The 18,346-nt window shown below is 42.3% G+C and overlaps 1 protein-coding gene across 1 annotated transcript; it reads right to left on the bottom strand.

Moving 5' to 3' along the window:
• Positions 1 to 951: 951 nt before the first annotated feature.
• tada2a (transcriptional adaptor 2A) lies at positions 952 to 18,139 on the bottom strand. The gene is made up of 15 exons (XM_069161339.1): positions 17,838 to 18,139; positions 17,219 to 17,325; positions 17,084 to 17,143; positions 16,910 to 17,001; positions 15,721 to 15,878; positions 15,079 to 15,167; positions 13,896 to 13,968; positions 13,742 to 13,805; positions 10,606 to 10,649; positions 7,740 to 7,850; positions 7,017 to 7,088; positions 6,158 to 6,290; positions 5,687 to 5,730; positions 5,253 to 5,332; positions 952 to 4,938 (listed from the first exon to the last, which is right to left on the bottom strand). Exons 1-15 carry the CDS (start codon positions 17,860 to 17,862, stop codon positions 4,753 to 4,755), a joined length of 1,338 nt encoding a protein of 445 aa, XP_069017440.1. The 5' UTR covers positions 17,863 to 18,139; the 3' UTR covers positions 952 to 4,752.
• Between the last annotated feature and the right edge of the window lie 207 nt (positions 18,140 to 18,346).

The following is an 18,346-nucleotide window of genomic DNA, read 5'->3' as shown; positions in this document are numbered from 1 at the left end:
TTTCAAAAATAAAAAAGGTAGCCTATTTCGCTGCCCTAATAAAAAAAAAAATAGCTCGAAGATTAGGAGACAATTTCTCAATGCAGCAACCATTCAAATCATTAAACAGATATAACTGACAGTAGATCATCATTTACTGATGTGATCCTGATTTTCTGCACTGGAAACTACTTGTACTTTGATTATTTCTGCTACTATTTTATACTTTAACATCTCGGAGAAATAGTTTTTAATCCTCTACATTTATCTACTCATATGGTATTATGTGTATAATTACAAGACAAGGCTTAGCATAGCTGCCTAGCAGTATATTAAGCAATTAATATTAGCCACACCTTTCCTGGGAACATTAAAGGAATGTGCACACGATTCATCAGTTATTATAATCCAATAATAAACGAATTATTCTTTTTACACTGATACTTTTGTACACCTAAAAGTCAAATATCTGCGTACTTGTTGTCGCCCCGATTGTCTACGTTTATTGCGAAACGGGATTTATTTCAGAGTGTCAGGACGTGCCTGACTCTCTCATTAGATTCGGAGAGTTTCCTCCTGAAGTCAGTTTACCTTCCCGAGGAGACGAGCAGAGAGCAGGAGGCAGACAGTCTGCCTGAGAAGACAGCGTGTGGGCGGGTTGAGAAAATGCTGCGTCTCTGCACACATGCAGAGCGTTGATACGGACATCTGCTCCATCTGCTGCCCCTGCTACTTCGGCACGGACTTTTGCGGTGACGGAGAGGAGAGGGCTGCGCTGCAACACGTGCTGGGCCGCAGCATTGAGGAGTCTGCTCGGCCTCACCGGGGGACGGAGTCTGTGTGGAGGATAAACATCTGCTCGGCGCGGCGTTTAAAAGGCAACTTATATGTCCAAAAGTATATGTCCAAAATATGACAAACAAATATGACAAAAAAGTCATGACTTTTTTTTTAATTTTTTTTTTTTTTTTTTCACAATTTGGACGACATGCTATAGAATGACTTTTTTTTTTTAAATGTTTTGAAGTATGCCCCGACCTGCTGGCTTTTACTAATTTATTTCTTGTTATTTTCTTAGTAAAACACATAAAAGACACATTTTGGCTCAAAGACTTCATGACGTTCAGGTCAAAACGAGGCCGGTGAAATACCACCTGACCATGCACACTGTGACATCAGTGTTATATGATGGCGTTACAGTGTGACATCGCTGTTGGATGTCACACTCAGGCATTATGTTTTCAGGCTGTCCGTCTGTCCGCCCGAAGCTTGTGAATACGATGTCAAGAGCGCCTTGAGAAAATCTCTTCAAACTTGCCACAACATTTCACTTTGACTGAATGATGAACTGACCACAGATTGGAGGCGCGAATGTCAAAGGTTAAAGGTCAAGATCACTGTGACTTCACATCCATCCCTTGTTGTGAACATGACGTCTCAGGGACGCAGGAAGGGGATTTCTTCAAATGTCCAATAGGACTAAATGAAGTGACGACATTAATATGGAAAAGTAAAAAAGATTAAAAATAAAAACTCCCTCGCAAAAAAAAACTTTTCCATAACTCAGGAGCAGAAGGAGAGATTGTGACCATATTTCACATTTGTTTGGGTACTGAATTGGTGAAACTCATCTTGGGGTCCACCTTGAAACTACGGTGACTGTAGAGACCTTCTGTCCTGTTGGGTTGAAGACGTGTGAAGCATCCACATTTTAGAATTCGTAGCTTTTATGCAGTAATGTCCATTTTAAAATCTTTCAGTCTACCATCTGCCAGCTTTACTGGCCACGCATGTAAACACATAACACAAATAAGGATTCTTTCAAGGTCTTCACTACATACACTATTTAAGTCTTGACAGACGTGGATGTAAAAAGCAATTTGACTGGTTGGCGGGGGCATACTTTACAACGAGGCAGAAACTCTGGTTATGGCCTTGAAATGAAAAAAAAAAAAATCTTCTCTTTTTTTTGTGACTGCTGCATGAGGATCCTGATGAAGGCACAAACTGTACGGAAAAAAAGAAGGAAGCTTCCGGGTGTGAAAAGTGAAACCACTATGGAAGTGTCTTAAAGAGCAATACCACTGAGGGCCACTAGGGGATGGCTCCAAAAAACTTCTGTCTCCAATTGACTTCCATTCAAAAAGTGTCCATTTTTCTAATGAAATGCAAAGTCAATAAATATTTTCCACAAGTCATTATTGTGTCATTTGTTAAATTCTCTTCTTCTAATCAAGTGTTCTGGTGGTCCTTCTGAAAATAATCCCATCATTAATCAAATATTAGGCCTTAAGAGAGCCATGTTTGAAGGCGTGTCTGGGGGCGGGGCATAGTATCCTCAGGTTCTCAGTCAGACCGACCCGTCGTTCCTCCTCAGCTCGTCCATACGTGGTCACTTCTGGATCACAGAAACCAAAACGGCGACGGCCAAAATCCCAGACTAGTCTTCAAAAGAGCAGTTCACAAGTCAATGAGCGGCATCACGGCTGGATGACGTTGTGACATTACAGATGTGGCTGGAGTTTTGACGCTTCAGGACTTCTTTGTGTTCTCTGTTCCCTTTATAGTTAGACGGCAGAAACTCCATCTTGTATGTGTAAATTGGCTGCAACACATAATCAGCAGGATGCAGTGACTGTGTGCCTCTGTAGCCTGGGAAATCTGCGTAGCGCTTTCGTCGTTTCGGATGACGACAGCTTCTCAGTCACGGCGGGGGTTTTTTATGACTTGAGAAAATTCAGATCACATTTGTTAATCTGCTTCAACTGCAGACAGAACAAACACGAGTTTCCACAAAAGGTGCGGCTTTAAACAGGGAATAAAAAGGAGGGAGGAGAGACCCGAGTCTGGTTTGTTGTGACTGACTGGAACCGAGTCTCGAGCAAAGACGGCAAGTGTGGCATGAGGAAAAACTGCTTTCTGTGAAGGGAGCAATCTCCCTCTGCTGCTTCTTGTTTGTTTGGATTTGATAAGACACACAGAGGCGTAAAAACATCTGAATTTCATCTCCTTTGCATCTTAAATCCAGCTCCAATCCCTGCATTTCAGTATTTCAGCTCAGACTCTGCAGTCTTCTTGCCTCTTATCATCAAAGGTGGAATCTGCCTTTATAATCATGCCTTTAACAGAAGTTGATGCGGCGGCGGCTGCTCTCTGCTCCGATAAGCCTTTCGGGGGCCGGCGGCCTCCTCCCTGCCTGCGGTACATTCGTCACAGTTTTCCCACATCACACGTCCACAAATGGAGGCAGAAAGACGGAGACGCCTGTAACTGTCTGTGCGAGTGACGAGCATCATCAAACAGGAAGTTTGTCATTAGAAGCTGCTGGGTTTAAAGCTGCTATTTGACACAGAGGATCAATAGATCCCAAATTCACCACGTTGTTTGTAAGAAGTCAAAACGGATTGAGTGTTTTTTTGCTCTGCAGGTTGTTCTTAAACATTTATTAAAGCTTTATTTTCCCAATTTTTTCCAAGTAGTTTCCAAAAGAGAGCTATTTCTTCTGTTTGTTTGTAATTAAGCCTGCTGTATTTGCCATAAACGTGGCTAAAACAAATTCAAACATTCTTACAAGAATCATTCTGAAGTTGCAATCTCAAAGAGCTCCGTTTTGTTCTCTCTGGCGACACCAATGGTGACAAGCTGTAATTGCAACATTACTCAGTTGGTTTGGGTCACTCTCCAACCCTGTCCCGTTTGCTCCGCCCATTTTTCTCTGGTGGAACAAAAAAAGTTGGATGATAGAAAATGCATCGCTGACTGGGCACCATTTTGTAATCTGGGAACGATGCCAGACACACAGCTGGTTCGGTTTGTAACAGGCACCAAAAAGGTCCCAAAAAGGCCGCGGTTACGCCCATGATGGCGGTTAAAAACGTTATTAACCACTCTGTGACATTTCTTTGTAAGCGCGATTGACGAGGTGGTTGGTCGTCTTCCGCAGTCTCTGAATCGAGGTCTGAATCCGGCTCCAATAGGTCTAGCAGTACTGCCAGCTGATAAAGTCATGTCTGCCAGTAAGTTTAGGGAGCCACAGCCGGTCACCAGTGATTGGCCTGGTCAGGCGTCAAAGTCTTTGAGATTATTACTTCAAAGTTTTGTCTTCAGATATGAGTGCAAGGTAATAAAGAAATGTGTTGCCTCATGAGGCCATTTTTCTAACTACATCAACAATCTCTATCTGGAAATACACCAAGTTGAAATAAAAAAAAACAGAAAATCTCCATTTTAAAATATACATTCAGTTATTACTGGACATTTATTCTTAATGTTTTTCATGTACACATGCACACATCTGTGCATGCTCTGTAGAGGACTGACCCAAAGAAACACGATTAATTATTGGATTTTAAAAAATGATATTTTCATTATAATATTTCCAATAATTTCAAGAGAATTACGGGAAACTACAAGACCTGTAAAATAAAGGGTCACCAAACATTTCTCTCAAAGCAGGACTGAGATAAAATTCTAAGTGTGTTAAAATATAAACATGTACACAAAATCATTTTCCACGAACATTATATGACAGGAGAAATAAATACATCCTCATTGTAATATGAGGCCCTGTTCCTCTGACAGAGACTTATACAGACACACCATCTAATCCATTTAAGATAGGAAAACACAATATGACCAAACAAATGTTAAAATACTCAAGGGACAGCAACAATCTGAACCTTTTACTAAACACAGGCTGACAACGTTACAAGATTAAAATAAAATGAACCTCTAACCACAATCCAGCCTCCCCTGTGGTCAAATCGAGCGCTCCTAGGCCTTGGTGATGTAGCCTTCTTTGATGAGGAAATCGTAGATTTTGCGCGTTTTGTTGACGTCGATCTTGATCAGCGCCCGGGCCTGTGCCAGCCGCAGCCCGCCCTGCCGCCTGCACTCGTTCAGCAGGGCCTGCTTGTACTCCAGGTAGGCCCCCGGCACCAGCCGCACCACCTGACACAACTACGAGCACAAAACAAACGCACGACTTACAAAGAGAGGCCTAAAGACAAAAATACGTGCTTCAGTATGCTTCAGCCAAAGTGCTCGTCAGACGGAGCGCTCGGTAAAGATGTCTTGAAGGTGCAGGACGCACCTTGCAAACCTTTACTTTAATAGCGTGTAAGCAGTAAATTTGGCTTTTCGAAGAGAAGTCAGGAAGGCCAGGAAGAGGGTGCCATATAACCATTTATGGTGTGACTGCAGCTGGAGACAGCTACATCCTTTCAAGCATACTGAGCCTTTTATTCTTCCCGTGTGAGCCTTTATCGCTGTACCTCTTTCTCCCGCTCGTTGAGCTTCTCTGTTCCCGGCAGTCCAGTCAGGTTGAGAGGAGGGGCGCTCCGCCTACCTGTTGCTGTGCCACAGAAATTGAACAAGTCAAAGGTCTACGCTTCAGATAACATACCAGCAGCCTGACAACATGCAGTGAATTCCTTGGCTTAAAGGAGACTCGGGGGGGAACAAATATTTACGGTGTGCAAACTGCGTAAATATAGCCGTGTGGGAGTGAGTCCCATTTGTGCTTTGGAGGTCAGGACAAGGCAGCTAATTTAAAAGGGAAAAACAGCAAGATAAATATGCACGCAGGGCCGTATTTTTCCAGTGTATTTAGAGAGGAGTGTTGTTATTAATGTGACCGAGCCTGGGGCCATGCCAAGACGACAGAGACGGCGGAGCACAGAGGGAAAGGTGGAGAGAAGCTTCCTACCTGACACTGTGATTGTTGTGACAGCTGGAGTGATGCCAGCGTCTCTGTAATCAGAAAGAAAAGTGTTATCATCTCTGCTGCTGTGTTTAGACACACAAACACACTCCCACTTACACACAGCGTCTCTGGGCTTTGTTCACTGTTCTCACTCCAGCATCATTATCCAAAGATGAATCACCGAGCCCAATTGTGTTTTTTTTTTTTTTTTTTTCAAATTGAATAATTAGAACTTGGATAACACCCAAAGAACGGGCCGCGGATGACAGAAACAAGAGCGGCGGCACGTTAAAAAGGCAAAAAAAATACAGCAGAGACTGAGGTGGAACCGGATGCACTGTAATACCAACGTCTGCTCGACTCATCTCGGCAGGAAAGGAGTGTGATGCCAGAGGCCAGTGTATCCGGAGAGCACCACTTCACCAGCCCGTCTATTAAATGCCGGGGAAGCGAGTGGGAAGTTTGGATCCTCACATTGCGGCCTGTTTGCTGAGCCACTGCTGACAGGCTCTGCCGTCCTGGATGTACTGCAGCACGTCACACAGCATGGTCCTCTTCCTGCGCTCTTCCTCGCGCATGCGCTTCACCCGCTCGTACACCTTGGCACCTGACACCACGGCACAGAAAATAAAAACATAGACACGACGAGAGTTCGAGATTATTTTGTCAATGAAAAAGTCAGGGAATACTTAAAACGTTTTTTTTTTGGTTTTTTTTGCCCAGTTCACATGCACCGATATAAGGCCCAGGCCAAGCACTCAGGCTATTTTGGGCACCGCCTAAGATAAATGAATGTAGAGCATCTAAACTACCTGCAGGACTTTTCTGAGCTCTAACGGTTGCATTTGTTCCCCAGTGGACTTATTTTAGCATGCTTTGTCTTTATGCTTTTTGGGTGTTTACTATCTGCTCTGGCTTCTTCAAATTTCTCAAAATAGTATAAGATTTTTAATTGAAACATTTCTTTGGGAGGACCCCTACTACAACCAAATACGTTCTACAGAGACCATCATACCATCATAAATCCCAAAGAAAAGCATCAAGTCATCACATTTAACAAACAGGAATCTGCACATTTTTGCATATAAAAATTGAATATCCAATTAAGCTTTTCTATACGTGCCACACAAAAACAAGCTGCTCGAAGATTATAATTCCAAAAAATTATCCAAAGACAGATAAACTGTCCTGCTGCTACAGAAAATAATTACAACAATTTAAACTACAGTAAAAACAGAGAGTCTGAATAGAAACATATTTTCCTGCTTATGCATACAACTTGAAAACAAAGTTTTGCTGCATAGAGGGGAGAAAAAGGTCGAACTTGACTCACTGCAGAAAGACTTGATTCCTGCTTTCCTGTACTCCTGCAGCCGGCGGATCTCTCTCCTCAGCTCAAACTCTACTGCAATGAAAAAGACGTGAAGGCAGCTAAAAGCAAATCTGCACCTGAAGTCGCTCTCACACTTCTGCTGCGGCTCAGCACTCCTTTCCGGCACGATGAAAAAGCATTTTGTGCCATTCGAACGAATTCACGAGGAGCTCAAACAAACTGAGAACAACATCTGGTCAAACAAATGTGAAGGTGCAGTTTAACGCTAAAAGTTCGATGTATGTTTATTATTAAACCGGAGCCAGCACACAGTTAGCTTAACTTCACGCAGAGACTAGAAAGCGGTGACAAAAGCTAAACAAAAATCCATGAATCGGCTGTTTCAACGAGGGGTTAAGTGCTGTACTTCCTTCGCAGCAAACAACAACTTATTTTGAGTTTTTGCTGGTTGCCTAGCAACTGCTCAGGGCCAGGAAATGGTCTGGCACATAGTCATGTGTGAAATGAGAATTGCCTGTAAATTTATGAGTGACGGTCAGCAGAGTTTCAGAAACTTATGAAGTCACGACAGGAAGTATTTATAACTAACGCAGACATTTCATGTGAGTTTTTCCCTCTAATTTATCAGCTGTTTATACGTAGTTATCCCAGATATCGCCCAGAGAAACAGGCAGTTTGACATTAACGTCCGACAAAGATGAAAAATAACCTCGAAATACTAACATGCGTGACTTTCGATGAATTTGTCGTGTTCGATCGGTCCAACCACTCTAGCAAATCGTCTCATGACATCATGCAGCTCTTGTACCTCCTTTGGGTAGCATCGCTCCAGCACTAACAGAGAGAGGAGAGAGGAGAGAAGGAAGTGAGCAGCAAGATACAAACAAATACAACACAGAATTATGAAAGAAAAATCCACCCCTGCAGACACTTTCAGACGAGCAGCCTGCGATTTTTGTTCCGTGTGAAGTCATTTGGTTTGTTTGGAAGAGTTGTCCACCAGAGGACAGACGTAAACACGTAGCTCTGAGTCAACACCGGGTTTACGGGCATGTAAATATTACTACCATCTATTATTACAGCTATTCTGGTCATGAACTGCTGCGATGTGATCTCTTGAGGATTGTGTGGGTCTGTACCTTTTATTCAAACCATTGATTACAACTGAACTCACAACACTCCAGGTGTCTTTGCACACCCAACACATCAGGAGCAGCCTGAAGCCCTCTGACAGAAGAAGACCGAAATAATCGAGCTGCAATCACTGCAGCTGCACCTCATTTGCAAGCCAGCATTTAACCCCCGAAATTCACATGAACATAAAACTTGTTACATGTTCATCGGGACGCATTAAACCAGAATGACGATCTCTAAAAAAAAAAAAAAAAAGTTCAATGAAATTTAGTCCAGCTTCAAGGGACGACTGCATATTTCCTGAGCTGCGCTGTTATCAGCTTCTCTGCCAGTAAATCCAAACTACGGGTAAAAACAGGAAGCCGTCGCCGATCAGATTGATTTTCATCAAATCATTATTGTTCTGATTGAATGCAAAGATAATATATAACAAATTTGATGGTCTATTGTCTCTAAAGCAGACAATTCAAATATTTGTTATTTTGCTGTACTTACACCTGCAATGAAGCTAATTATTTCTACAAATATATTTGATGAATGAAGTCAATTTGTTCCCGAACAGTTATTGTCTAATAGTAGTAAAAAAGCCGTTGAGGAACGTACGGCTGACAGTTTAATTTGTGTTTTTACAAGTCATCCAACGACTAAAACTTTTCAAGAGATTCAATGCTCGAAGCCGTTTTAGTGCCGGAGTTCTAAATTTAGTTCAGTTGTAATTACTTTATTATTAATTCAGAGCCTGGTTGAGAAACTCAATAAAATCAGATCCAGCATCCCTGGTGCCTAAAAAAAAAAACAACCCGTCCCTGTGATTTGTCTCAGTCACGCTCCACATGTATGTGTTTGCCACACTTAGCTCACTGCACCAGCACAGACACGCTGACAACTTTGTTGTGTTCGTATGAAAGTATCGTCCGTGTTGCTGAGTAACAGGCACGTGTCAAAGCCAGAGAGGGAAACTGCTGTTGGGGTGAGAAGAGTCGCAGCCTGTGTGTGTGTGTGTGTGTGTGTGTGCGTGTGTGTGTGTGTGTGTGTGTGTGTGTGTGTGTGTGTGTGTGTGTCAAGTTCCATAATCAGACTCCAGCATGTGAGCGCTAATTAACAGCTGCCATCTCAGGCTAAACACATTAAAGATCTCTGAGCTAAGCAGCGGACACACAGAGGATTCATGTCTCCATGGAGACATAAACACTGGACCTCTGTGTGGTTTCATACCAGCACACAACAAACAGCACACAGCAACACGTCCTAGACCTGAATCACAGTCCTGGACCCGAACCACAGTCCCGGACCTGAATCAATGTCCTGGACCTCAACCACATTCCTGGACCTGAATCAATGTCCTGGACCTGAACCACAGTCCTGGACCTGAATCACAGTCCTGGACCCGAATCACAGTCCTGGACCTGAATCAATGTCCTGGACCCGAATCACAGTCCTGGACCTGAATCAATGTCCTGGACCCGAATCACAGTCCTGGACCCGAATCACAGTCCTGGACCTGAATCAATGTCCTGGACCCGAACCACAGTCCTGGACCCGAATCACAGTCCTGGACCTGAACCAACGTCCTGGACCTGAATCTTAGCAGACGGACTGCGGCCCTAAAACAACAATGCTGGTCATTCTGCCTCCAGCCATCACTGAGACATGATACTGTGAGGCTCCCGGTGTCGGATACTGCTTCCATTATTGCATGTGACACGCACACACGCACACGCGCACGCGCACACACACACACACACACACACACACACACACACACACACACACACACACACAGTCTTTGACAGTCTCCATGACAACCAGTCTGCAGCTCTACTGCTCCTCTGAGTTCCCTTTTGTCTTGAAAGACCGGAGCGATAAGGGAGAAAAGGGGAGGGGGGCTAACTAGAGGCTGGAGGATACATACATAAAACATGAGGGCACAACTCTTCAACTCCCAAAGCGCAGACGATTTCACAGAGCAACATGTGGGGATGTAACGGTGGGCTGGGTGGTCTGACGCAGTTTAAAAGGAGACGCTTTAATTGGACAAATCCATTCACTTGCAGCCCTCGCCGTCTAATTAAAAAAAAACCTCGAGATGCAGAGAATTACATTACTGAGCTCGCTGAAATCCAACCTCTAACAGGTGGATCAATAAATGAAGTCCCCCAACGTTTCAGCCATCATGGCAACAGCGCTCATCGCATCGGGGGATCGCAATTATGCCTCGGCACACTCCGGGCACACAGACTATTCGCAGCCTCGGCCGTAAATATGATCCCCGTCAGTTGCCACACGTCAGCCCCCCCCCCTCCCCCAAGGGGCCACGGGGGTTAACGGAGGTTATTGCAGCGGAGATGTTTCCAGGCATACACAGAAACTCTCTGCACCGATTTGACAGCGAGATATCAGACGCCTCCCCGAGCTGCGACAGCCGAGCCAGCGAGAGTTTCAGGAGAGGACTCACTCTGGAATTTGCGCAGGTTGATCAGTCCATGGTCTCGGATGATCCTGGAAGAAAATGAACATGTAGATTCCTAAATTAATATCCTGATTAGTGTGGCTGTCTATGAAGTTAAAAACAAAATCCACTACATAATCGACTGTGTAGTCATGTTTGAGGCTACAGTTTGTGGTGCTGTTCATCTGACCAAACTTGTTAATTAATAAATAATCTCATGATCCAGATTATCTGAGCTGACCACAATCGTTTAGCATCATCTTCTGAACAGTTTCCATTCACCCTCTGTTCAAGATTTGACTGGCGCTCTTTTAATCATGTCATCTCTCCTTCGGCTTGTTTCATTGCACGAGAGGAGAATTAGCGCCACCATAGTGCACTATATATTTGAAATGTTGGTACGAGTGATTGTCAGTCATTTCTTTGTATATTTCGGTTCTGATTCATGCCATGTCCTGTGCAATTTGTGTTTACATCACCTTTTAAACTGCAAACAGAAATGTACATTTTATTTTCATGTTCTGCTATTCGGTGACAATCAACAGCTTCTTCATAGGGTGTAGTATCAAACTAATTTTAGGCTCGTATTATAATAGTGGCATAAAATAAACAGAGAAAGACAATTCAGTCATTAAACTCAAGTGTTTTCATGACGATTGTCAACTACAATTTCATGAGTGTGACAGCCTTAATGACAACAGGTGTTTCTGGTATTTTGTCTGCTCACATACAGTTCAAATCATTACAACCTTCCTGCAGATACATTGCAAGACTAATTTTAGGCAGGTGTACCTAATAAAGTGGCAACCAAGTGTGCTAAGTGAAACGTGCTCGGTGCTTATGTTTGACAATAAGGTCAATTTTGACTGAAATCACTACAATTACCTTTTTAAATAACAAATAGAAACCACTAATGGCCCATAATTATTTACTGCAGAACTAAAAATGACATTGACATATTTGAACACATTTTCTATAATTGCTTTTCAGCAGTCCGCTGTCAGAGCATCTATAATTCAGTGGTAATAATGTCTCCTGATCACATAAAGACACGTTTTAAAACCAACGTAGCTGTCGATGACTGGACGGGGAGAATTATAAAGACCTCTGTAAATTAAAATTGAATGCTTCCTACACCTTCTAAAAGCCGTTTTGAGGGGAAACTTGGGAGACCTGTGCAGATGCTCTCTGCGTTCTGAGGTTCAGGGGCAGAGATCGATGTCTGTTCCTGGAAGCCTCTCTGACAGGCAACATGTTAGAAGAGATAAAATAAAGGAGCTCGGATGGACGAGGGAGCAGGAAAACACACACACACACGCACACGCCTGCCCAGCCAGACATGCCACTCCGGCGTGCTCGTGGAACACGAGCTCATTGAAGTTGATTTCGTGACGGACGCACTGCAGCAAGGGGTCGCCTGGGTGACAGCTAACGGGGCTGAAGGCGGAGGAAATTCTCTAGAAAGCATACTGACAGAGTATCACAACCAAGAGGTAACAAAAAAAACAAAAAAAACCTCCGTCAATTAAACGGGTTTTTGCAGCGTTTGAATTCAGGCACATTTCACAGTACTTCAACCAAAACCATCTTAAATGTTGCTATAAATGTAAAACATACAGTTTATGGAATATCTTTATACCCACAGCAGTCCATGTAGATTGTCTCTTTATTTATTTGACCAGATGTTCATATTAATTGTGATTGTAGTTTTGATCATGTTTATTCAAGGAGGTAAGATAACCCATTTCTGCAGATTGTGCAGTACTTTCTGTGGCTCCTCTCCCAAGACACGTTTGATATCTTTGTTAGCCAGATGTCATCATAACGACAGCCTGACAAATCCACCTGTTCTGTAGCAGCTGATGAGCAGGCACAAGAGTTCGTTACGTCTTTAATGTGCATGCAAGCAGAAGGTCAAAGGTCAGAGGACGAGCGTGCACAGTCTGATACAGATGATCGTCCTCATGACGCAAAGCGGGGGGGAAAAAAATGCCCTGTCGGTCAATCTAGCTTCCACCCTGTTCCACGTCTTATGTGAGACGCCAAACAAATACGACAACTGGATTGTTTACACTCAAATATTAAACAATGAATAAATAGATATTAAGCGATTTTCCGTTTACATCAATGATTGTGCCGATGAAACAACAGACTTTGTGGAAAATCAAGATTTTTAAACTCAAACATATTCCTAACCCTGAAAGCTTCCAAGAACTTAGTACAAACCTCAAATTAATTTAAACAATACTAGCAGTTCTGAAATAAATGAAGTTTAGCTCTTTCAGAGAAGTGCTGATTGGATTGTATGATCATTTAAAATGCTGGTAAATTGAGTTCGGACAGTGTTTCTATTATTTCGTCCACCCCATTTAACTCCACGTGAGTAGGCCAAATATCAGAAACAACTGAACAGAAGTGATGATTAACACATTTAAAGTGGGACAGTGTTACGTCACATAAACTCTCATTAACACAGATGACACAGGGAGCAGTGCGGACATCGTTCTCAGAAATCCAAATGCACGAAATGCACAACACATTTATTCTATGGGTTTTAACATGTTTTCCAAAACTGTCCAGCAGCGACGATGCTCTCGCTGTCAGCCTAAAACTGGGCGACATATCAAGCAGTTTGGCATGAGCTCTGTTCACCAGGAGATGCACGCATTTTCCTCCCATTTCCCCAAACACTCAGGGTCTGAACAAAAACTCCCGCTGCTTGTAAGTCGCACCTGAACGTCTCTGTGGCATTTAATGACAGCCCGGGAAAATAGGGCTTCAATATGCAATTATAATTAGGCTGCTGACTCTGTGTCAGTCCGAGCCTCTCAGGGCTAGTGTTTCTTTTTAGGTGCTTTAACGGAATAACAGTTGAAGTTCATATTTTAAGTTTTAAATATATTAACATAGTGAATTCATTAATATTAACAAGGTGCAGCCAGGGGGATGAAATTATGCGCTTTGTAAATTTTAATTCAATGTGAAATGCATTTAAGCAACCTGAAAGCATTAAGAGGTTCTGTGGGAATTGAGGGTCCACAAGGTCAATATAGAAGCTTATGACGCCACCTGCTGATCGACTGTGGTCATTACATGATGCTGAACAATTTTTTTTTTTTTTTATGAATTAAAAAGGACCTACTTCTTCCTCCTTTGTCTCTCCTTTAATCTTGAATGATATATATCAACGACTGAGAGCTTGAGTGCTGGAAAGAAGAACAGACATAACACAGTTAAGGATGTATAATAAAGTACATGTCTTGTTGTCAATAAAAGCCATTAAAAATTTTACCCACCACGTAGGATGTCTGAGTCGTCGTCCACAAAGTCGATGTCTTTCAAATCCCATTCTGCATAGTTGTCAAACTCCTAAATAAGAAGTAAAAATGTTTTTTGTTTTTTTTTAATGATCTACTGGTTTGATCTCAGTTCACATGCAGCTGATCAGTGATGAACAATTCATGAGAAACGATGGAATGGCCCGAGTCACGATTTGTAAAACATTTAATGGTGAGCCCTCTAGTTGTGGTTCTGATGATTCATTCATGGCGACAGGTGATGTTGGCACACGAGATGGCCCAAATCCAATCCGGCACCAACACCCTCCCTTCTTAATTAAGTAGAAGGGTTTGAATGCACCTTGTAGCTTTGAGACGGCCTCACCTTGTTTCAACAGAAACAACGGAAAGAGGTGGATACAGCATGAGAAAAACATTGTAGTTAAATGTAGGCTATATTTGAACTCTATCTTATTTTATTAATGTGCCATTTTGTGTTTAATTTTATTTGTTCATATGCATTTACTGTTTTTATTGTATTTTCAAATTAGTCAGACATGTTTTTATGTCCTTTTATATCCATTTTATGTGAAGCACCGCATGGAATTGTCTTGCTGTAAAGCTGCATTTCTTGTATGAAAGGTGACGTACAAATAAAAGTTTATCCTTACTACTATCATTAAATAAATATTTGTATGAAATATCTTCTCATACAGCACTGACAACGACGTATCCGAGGTGTTCGAGCAATGACACACTTGTTACACTCCTGTTATCGTAAGCTTGTGAGAGGAAAAACGTATTTATTGAATAAATAAAAAACTCTTACGCTTCTTTGGTCACATTTCTTTTTGACTTTTTGTTTAACATTTTCTTAATGTAAATAGAATCTTGGATTTTTCCAAAGTCCCTAAAATTGTACAACACAGACAGTCAAGTAAAATAATTAACACGTTTTATGAGCCTACTTATCACCTATTTTCTGGAAATAACCACAAGGAACTCATATCTATAAGGTATTTGGCGTTTCATTCGGGACTTGCCGCTGGTGGAGGGACTTATATAACCATGTCCCTTTTCAGGGTAATTGGACAGTAAGGACAGTTAATGTGACGGATCCTCCACTGAACGCGAGTGTTCGTGTGTGGGGCCGGTTTGGAACTGGGCCACGATGGAGCACCGGACAAATGCATCCCCTCACCTCCATGAAGTCTGCTCTGGCAGGCATGTATCCAGCCATGTCTCGAGACAGCACCGAGTCGAACGTGGGCCGAGGGGGATCGTCGGTGGCTGTGGCATCACAGGAATACATGCGAAACAAAATATCGTATTTAAAAAAAAAATGTACAAGGAGAAACAAATTCGCGAGTACCACCTCTAAACTTCTTCCGATGAAGATTTATAGTCAGAGATGCAACAAACTGATTCTGTCTCTGATTCTTGCCGTTGCCAACTGCTGCATTATTCCGACAGTCACGTGTTTGCGAAGCATTTAAACGCCGCGACAGATGAAGACCTTTAACCTGCTGGGAACTGCGACAACTTCCTGACACACCAGCTGCTTCTGCCCAACTGTCGGCCCTGTAACTTCCAGGCTTCAAGTCCGATCTCACTTTACTTTCTTTACGCCAGACTCTCTTGTGGATGCTCTGGAGGCTCAAAACCAACGCTACCATCATTTCTTAAAACTTAATCTGAATACTGCTTAATATCAGTAGCAGATTTACTAAACCTACTAATATTATTAGTAGATTTACTAAACCTACTAATATTAAGGGTTTATTTGTTTATCTGTGATAATGATCAAGAACAAATGAAGGAGGTAGACGATGTGTGTACTTACGTTTAAAAGGAATAGCGCCCTCTGCAAAGTGAGAGTCTTTAGTTTTCTGCAGGCTGAGCAGGGTGGAGGAGAAGAGCGGGTTATTGATGAAATTCTTCATGTAGTGGTTCTCGCATTCCTCTTTGGTTTTGGTGCGCATCTGGTAAGCCACATCCTGCCTGAGGAAGCCAAAGGGGGAAATTAATGGATACCAGTTTGTTGAAAAGCTTTTGTATTGCAGGAACTTGTTCACAGTTCTTAACCCTGTGGAGGGAAGTGCCCTTTTTCTTGTCCACACCACATGAATGCAGAACCATCGTAGGTCTTAGATCTCCATTTTTTTTTTTATTATTATTTTTTTTAAACTTTCCCAGCAGAACAGCAATAAAAGTGTCCAAAGTGTACAGTGTTTTGGTTCACAGCGTTTCTTTCCAATGGGAGAGTGGTAAAGACTTGTTAAAATACAGTGTTTGTGCTGTTCATGTGGGTCAAAGACCAATTTTAAGATGGACCAAAGCACAGAACTCATCTTAAGTTCTTATGATGAATTAATTGACTTGATTGATGTGCCTGGTCTTTAGCCAGTGTTTCAAGGCTGAAGACCAAGAGCGAGCAGGCTTTTCCCAGTAGGACCCCCTCCCTGAAACATCCTCCCTGAGAAGATCAGACAGGTGAGCTCCTTATCTACTTTTAAATCTCTCTTTAAAACATATTTCTATAAGTGTGTCTTTGCAGGTTTTGGGGTCTAAGTTGGACTTTGATCTTTAAAATCACTTCCACAGACTTTTTTTTTTTTTAACATCACTCTCCCAATTCTTGTGTTCTTGATGTTTTTTTTTTTTTTTTAGCTTTTAAGTTTTCATTTGTCCCGTAAAGTATTTTTCTCTTTAAAAAAAAAAAAAGGCGTCAGGCTTGCTGGAATTCTCGTAACAAAACGACTGTTTTTAAGCCATCAACAACTTTACGCGCTTCATTCACGTTTGGCTTTCAAGTTAAACAATTAAACTGATCTTGTGACTAAATGACAGGAGCTTGTTAACACGTCGATGCAGAGCGGTGATACAAACTCAAGAGTTTCAACCCGGAGGCTGCGAAACTTGAGTGTGAAGCTAAAAAAAAAAAAAAAAAGTGCACGTCGCGTCACAAACACACCTGAGAAGATGTTTAAGACTGATTTAAAAAAACAAAAACAAAACGAGGACCCACTAACCAGTTTCCAAACCCACAGTCCATGACGGCCTCCAGCAGGGCCATCTCCTCCTGAGCCGTCCATCCAGGCTCCAGCACGGGGAAGTCGGACGTCTGGAGTGTGAGAGGAGGAAAGTGAGGATGCGTTTGTGAAAAGACACCGGAGAGCCGCGGATCATGTTTAACGTTTACTTACCATGATTTCATATTTGTGATCGCTCTCGTGCTTCTTGTACTCAAATCCTCTGGTGAAACACTGGAAGAAAACACATTTTAATCAGACTATGAAGGGTTTCAAGAGCTCTAATGACATCGGTACCATTTTACTTACCTGGAGACACAGGAGGAAAGGTGCGGGTGCACATTCTGCACACTTGATGTAAGGCTCGGTGAGGTGGGATGAGCAACCTCTGCATGGCGGCTTATCAAAGGGGTCATCTGAAATCAACACGTTTCCTTAAAGTCACGCTTAAAGTTTACTCACAAAAGTGAGGAGTTCTACATCATTTCAGAAAGAAAACAGGTCATTTATTTATATATATATATATATATATATATATCAAGGCCACAACAGTAAACTCACAGCAAGCTTTAAATCAAAAATGTTTTCTCGCTGTAAAATAAACATCACCTGAAAGCTACCTGGGCTAATGCTACCTGCAAACTGTCGCATCTTGAGCCGAGAGGTTTTTTTTTTCCTTTATTACACCTTCACTACAGCTGAAAGCTGTCGAGCAACGCATCAAAACAACAACAACAAAAAAAAGACGTGTTACGTTGCATCTTTGAATGTTTGCATGAACCGCACGTCGCGTCAGCAGCGCTAAACGCTAACGTTAGCAGAGCCAGCTAAGCGCAGCTAAACAACAAGATATCCTCAGAAAAGATTCAGGCGTTCGCTTTAAAGCTTTCGTGATTCCTCTTATGCGTGTAATACTGGTGATACTTACTTGTAAAAGATGCTAGACGGTCCATATAATTACGTTATCCCAAAACTAGTACCAGAGTCGATGTTTTGGCTCTATCTATTTTTCAAAGTTCGCAAGTAACCCTGATTGGGAAGGCAAAGCTAATCGAGCTCAGTTCGATCGATCGATACCGATAGGGATTTAGGCTGTTACCCCCTCGTGTTGTCCTCGGGTCAAAATGACCCGCAGCTGTGTTCAACCAAGTTCTATTTTATTTCTATTTTGTCCAGTATTTTCCATCTATTTCCACTACTTTCGTGTTATTTTAAAAACAATGCCTTTTAGGTAGTGATGGTGAGATGAAGCCTCATGAGGCATCGAACCACTTCAACCAAAGGGTTCATTTCTCGAAGCTTCATGTGAACACGAAACCACCTACTGGCCAAGTGTATAATCACAGGCAGCTGTATCTGAACCACATCATGTGATGCATTGAATTTTTGTGTCTGTTATGGCTGTTGGGAATGACTAATGAATTGCAAAAATGTATG

The sequence above is a fragment of the Embiotoca jacksoni genome, unplaced genomic scaffold (assembly GCF_022577435.1).
Source record: "Embiotoca jacksoni isolate LCO1_2020_lvr unplaced genomic scaffold, fEmbJac1.0.p SCAF_28, whole genome shotgun sequence".
Taxonomy (NCBI): domain Eukaryota; kingdom Metazoa; phylum Chordata; class Actinopteri; family Embiotocidae; genus Embiotoca; species Embiotoca jacksoni.
The sequence above is the reverse complement of the archived record's forward strand: the minus strand, read 5'-3'. Positions and strand labels throughout refer to the sequence as shown.

Coding starts and splice junctions, on each gene's coding strand:
- tada2a (XM_069161339.1), bottom strand. CDS start 17,862: ATGGACCGTCTAGCATCTTTTACAA. Junction 17,326..17,837: donor CCGTCTAGCATCTTTTACAA/GTAAGTATCACC, acceptor TGTTGATTTCAG/ATGACCCCTTTGATAAGCCG. Junction 7,851..10,605: donor CAACCTGCGCAAATTCCAGA/GTGAGTCCTCTC, acceptor TCTCTCTGTTAG/TGCTGGAGCGATGCTACCCA.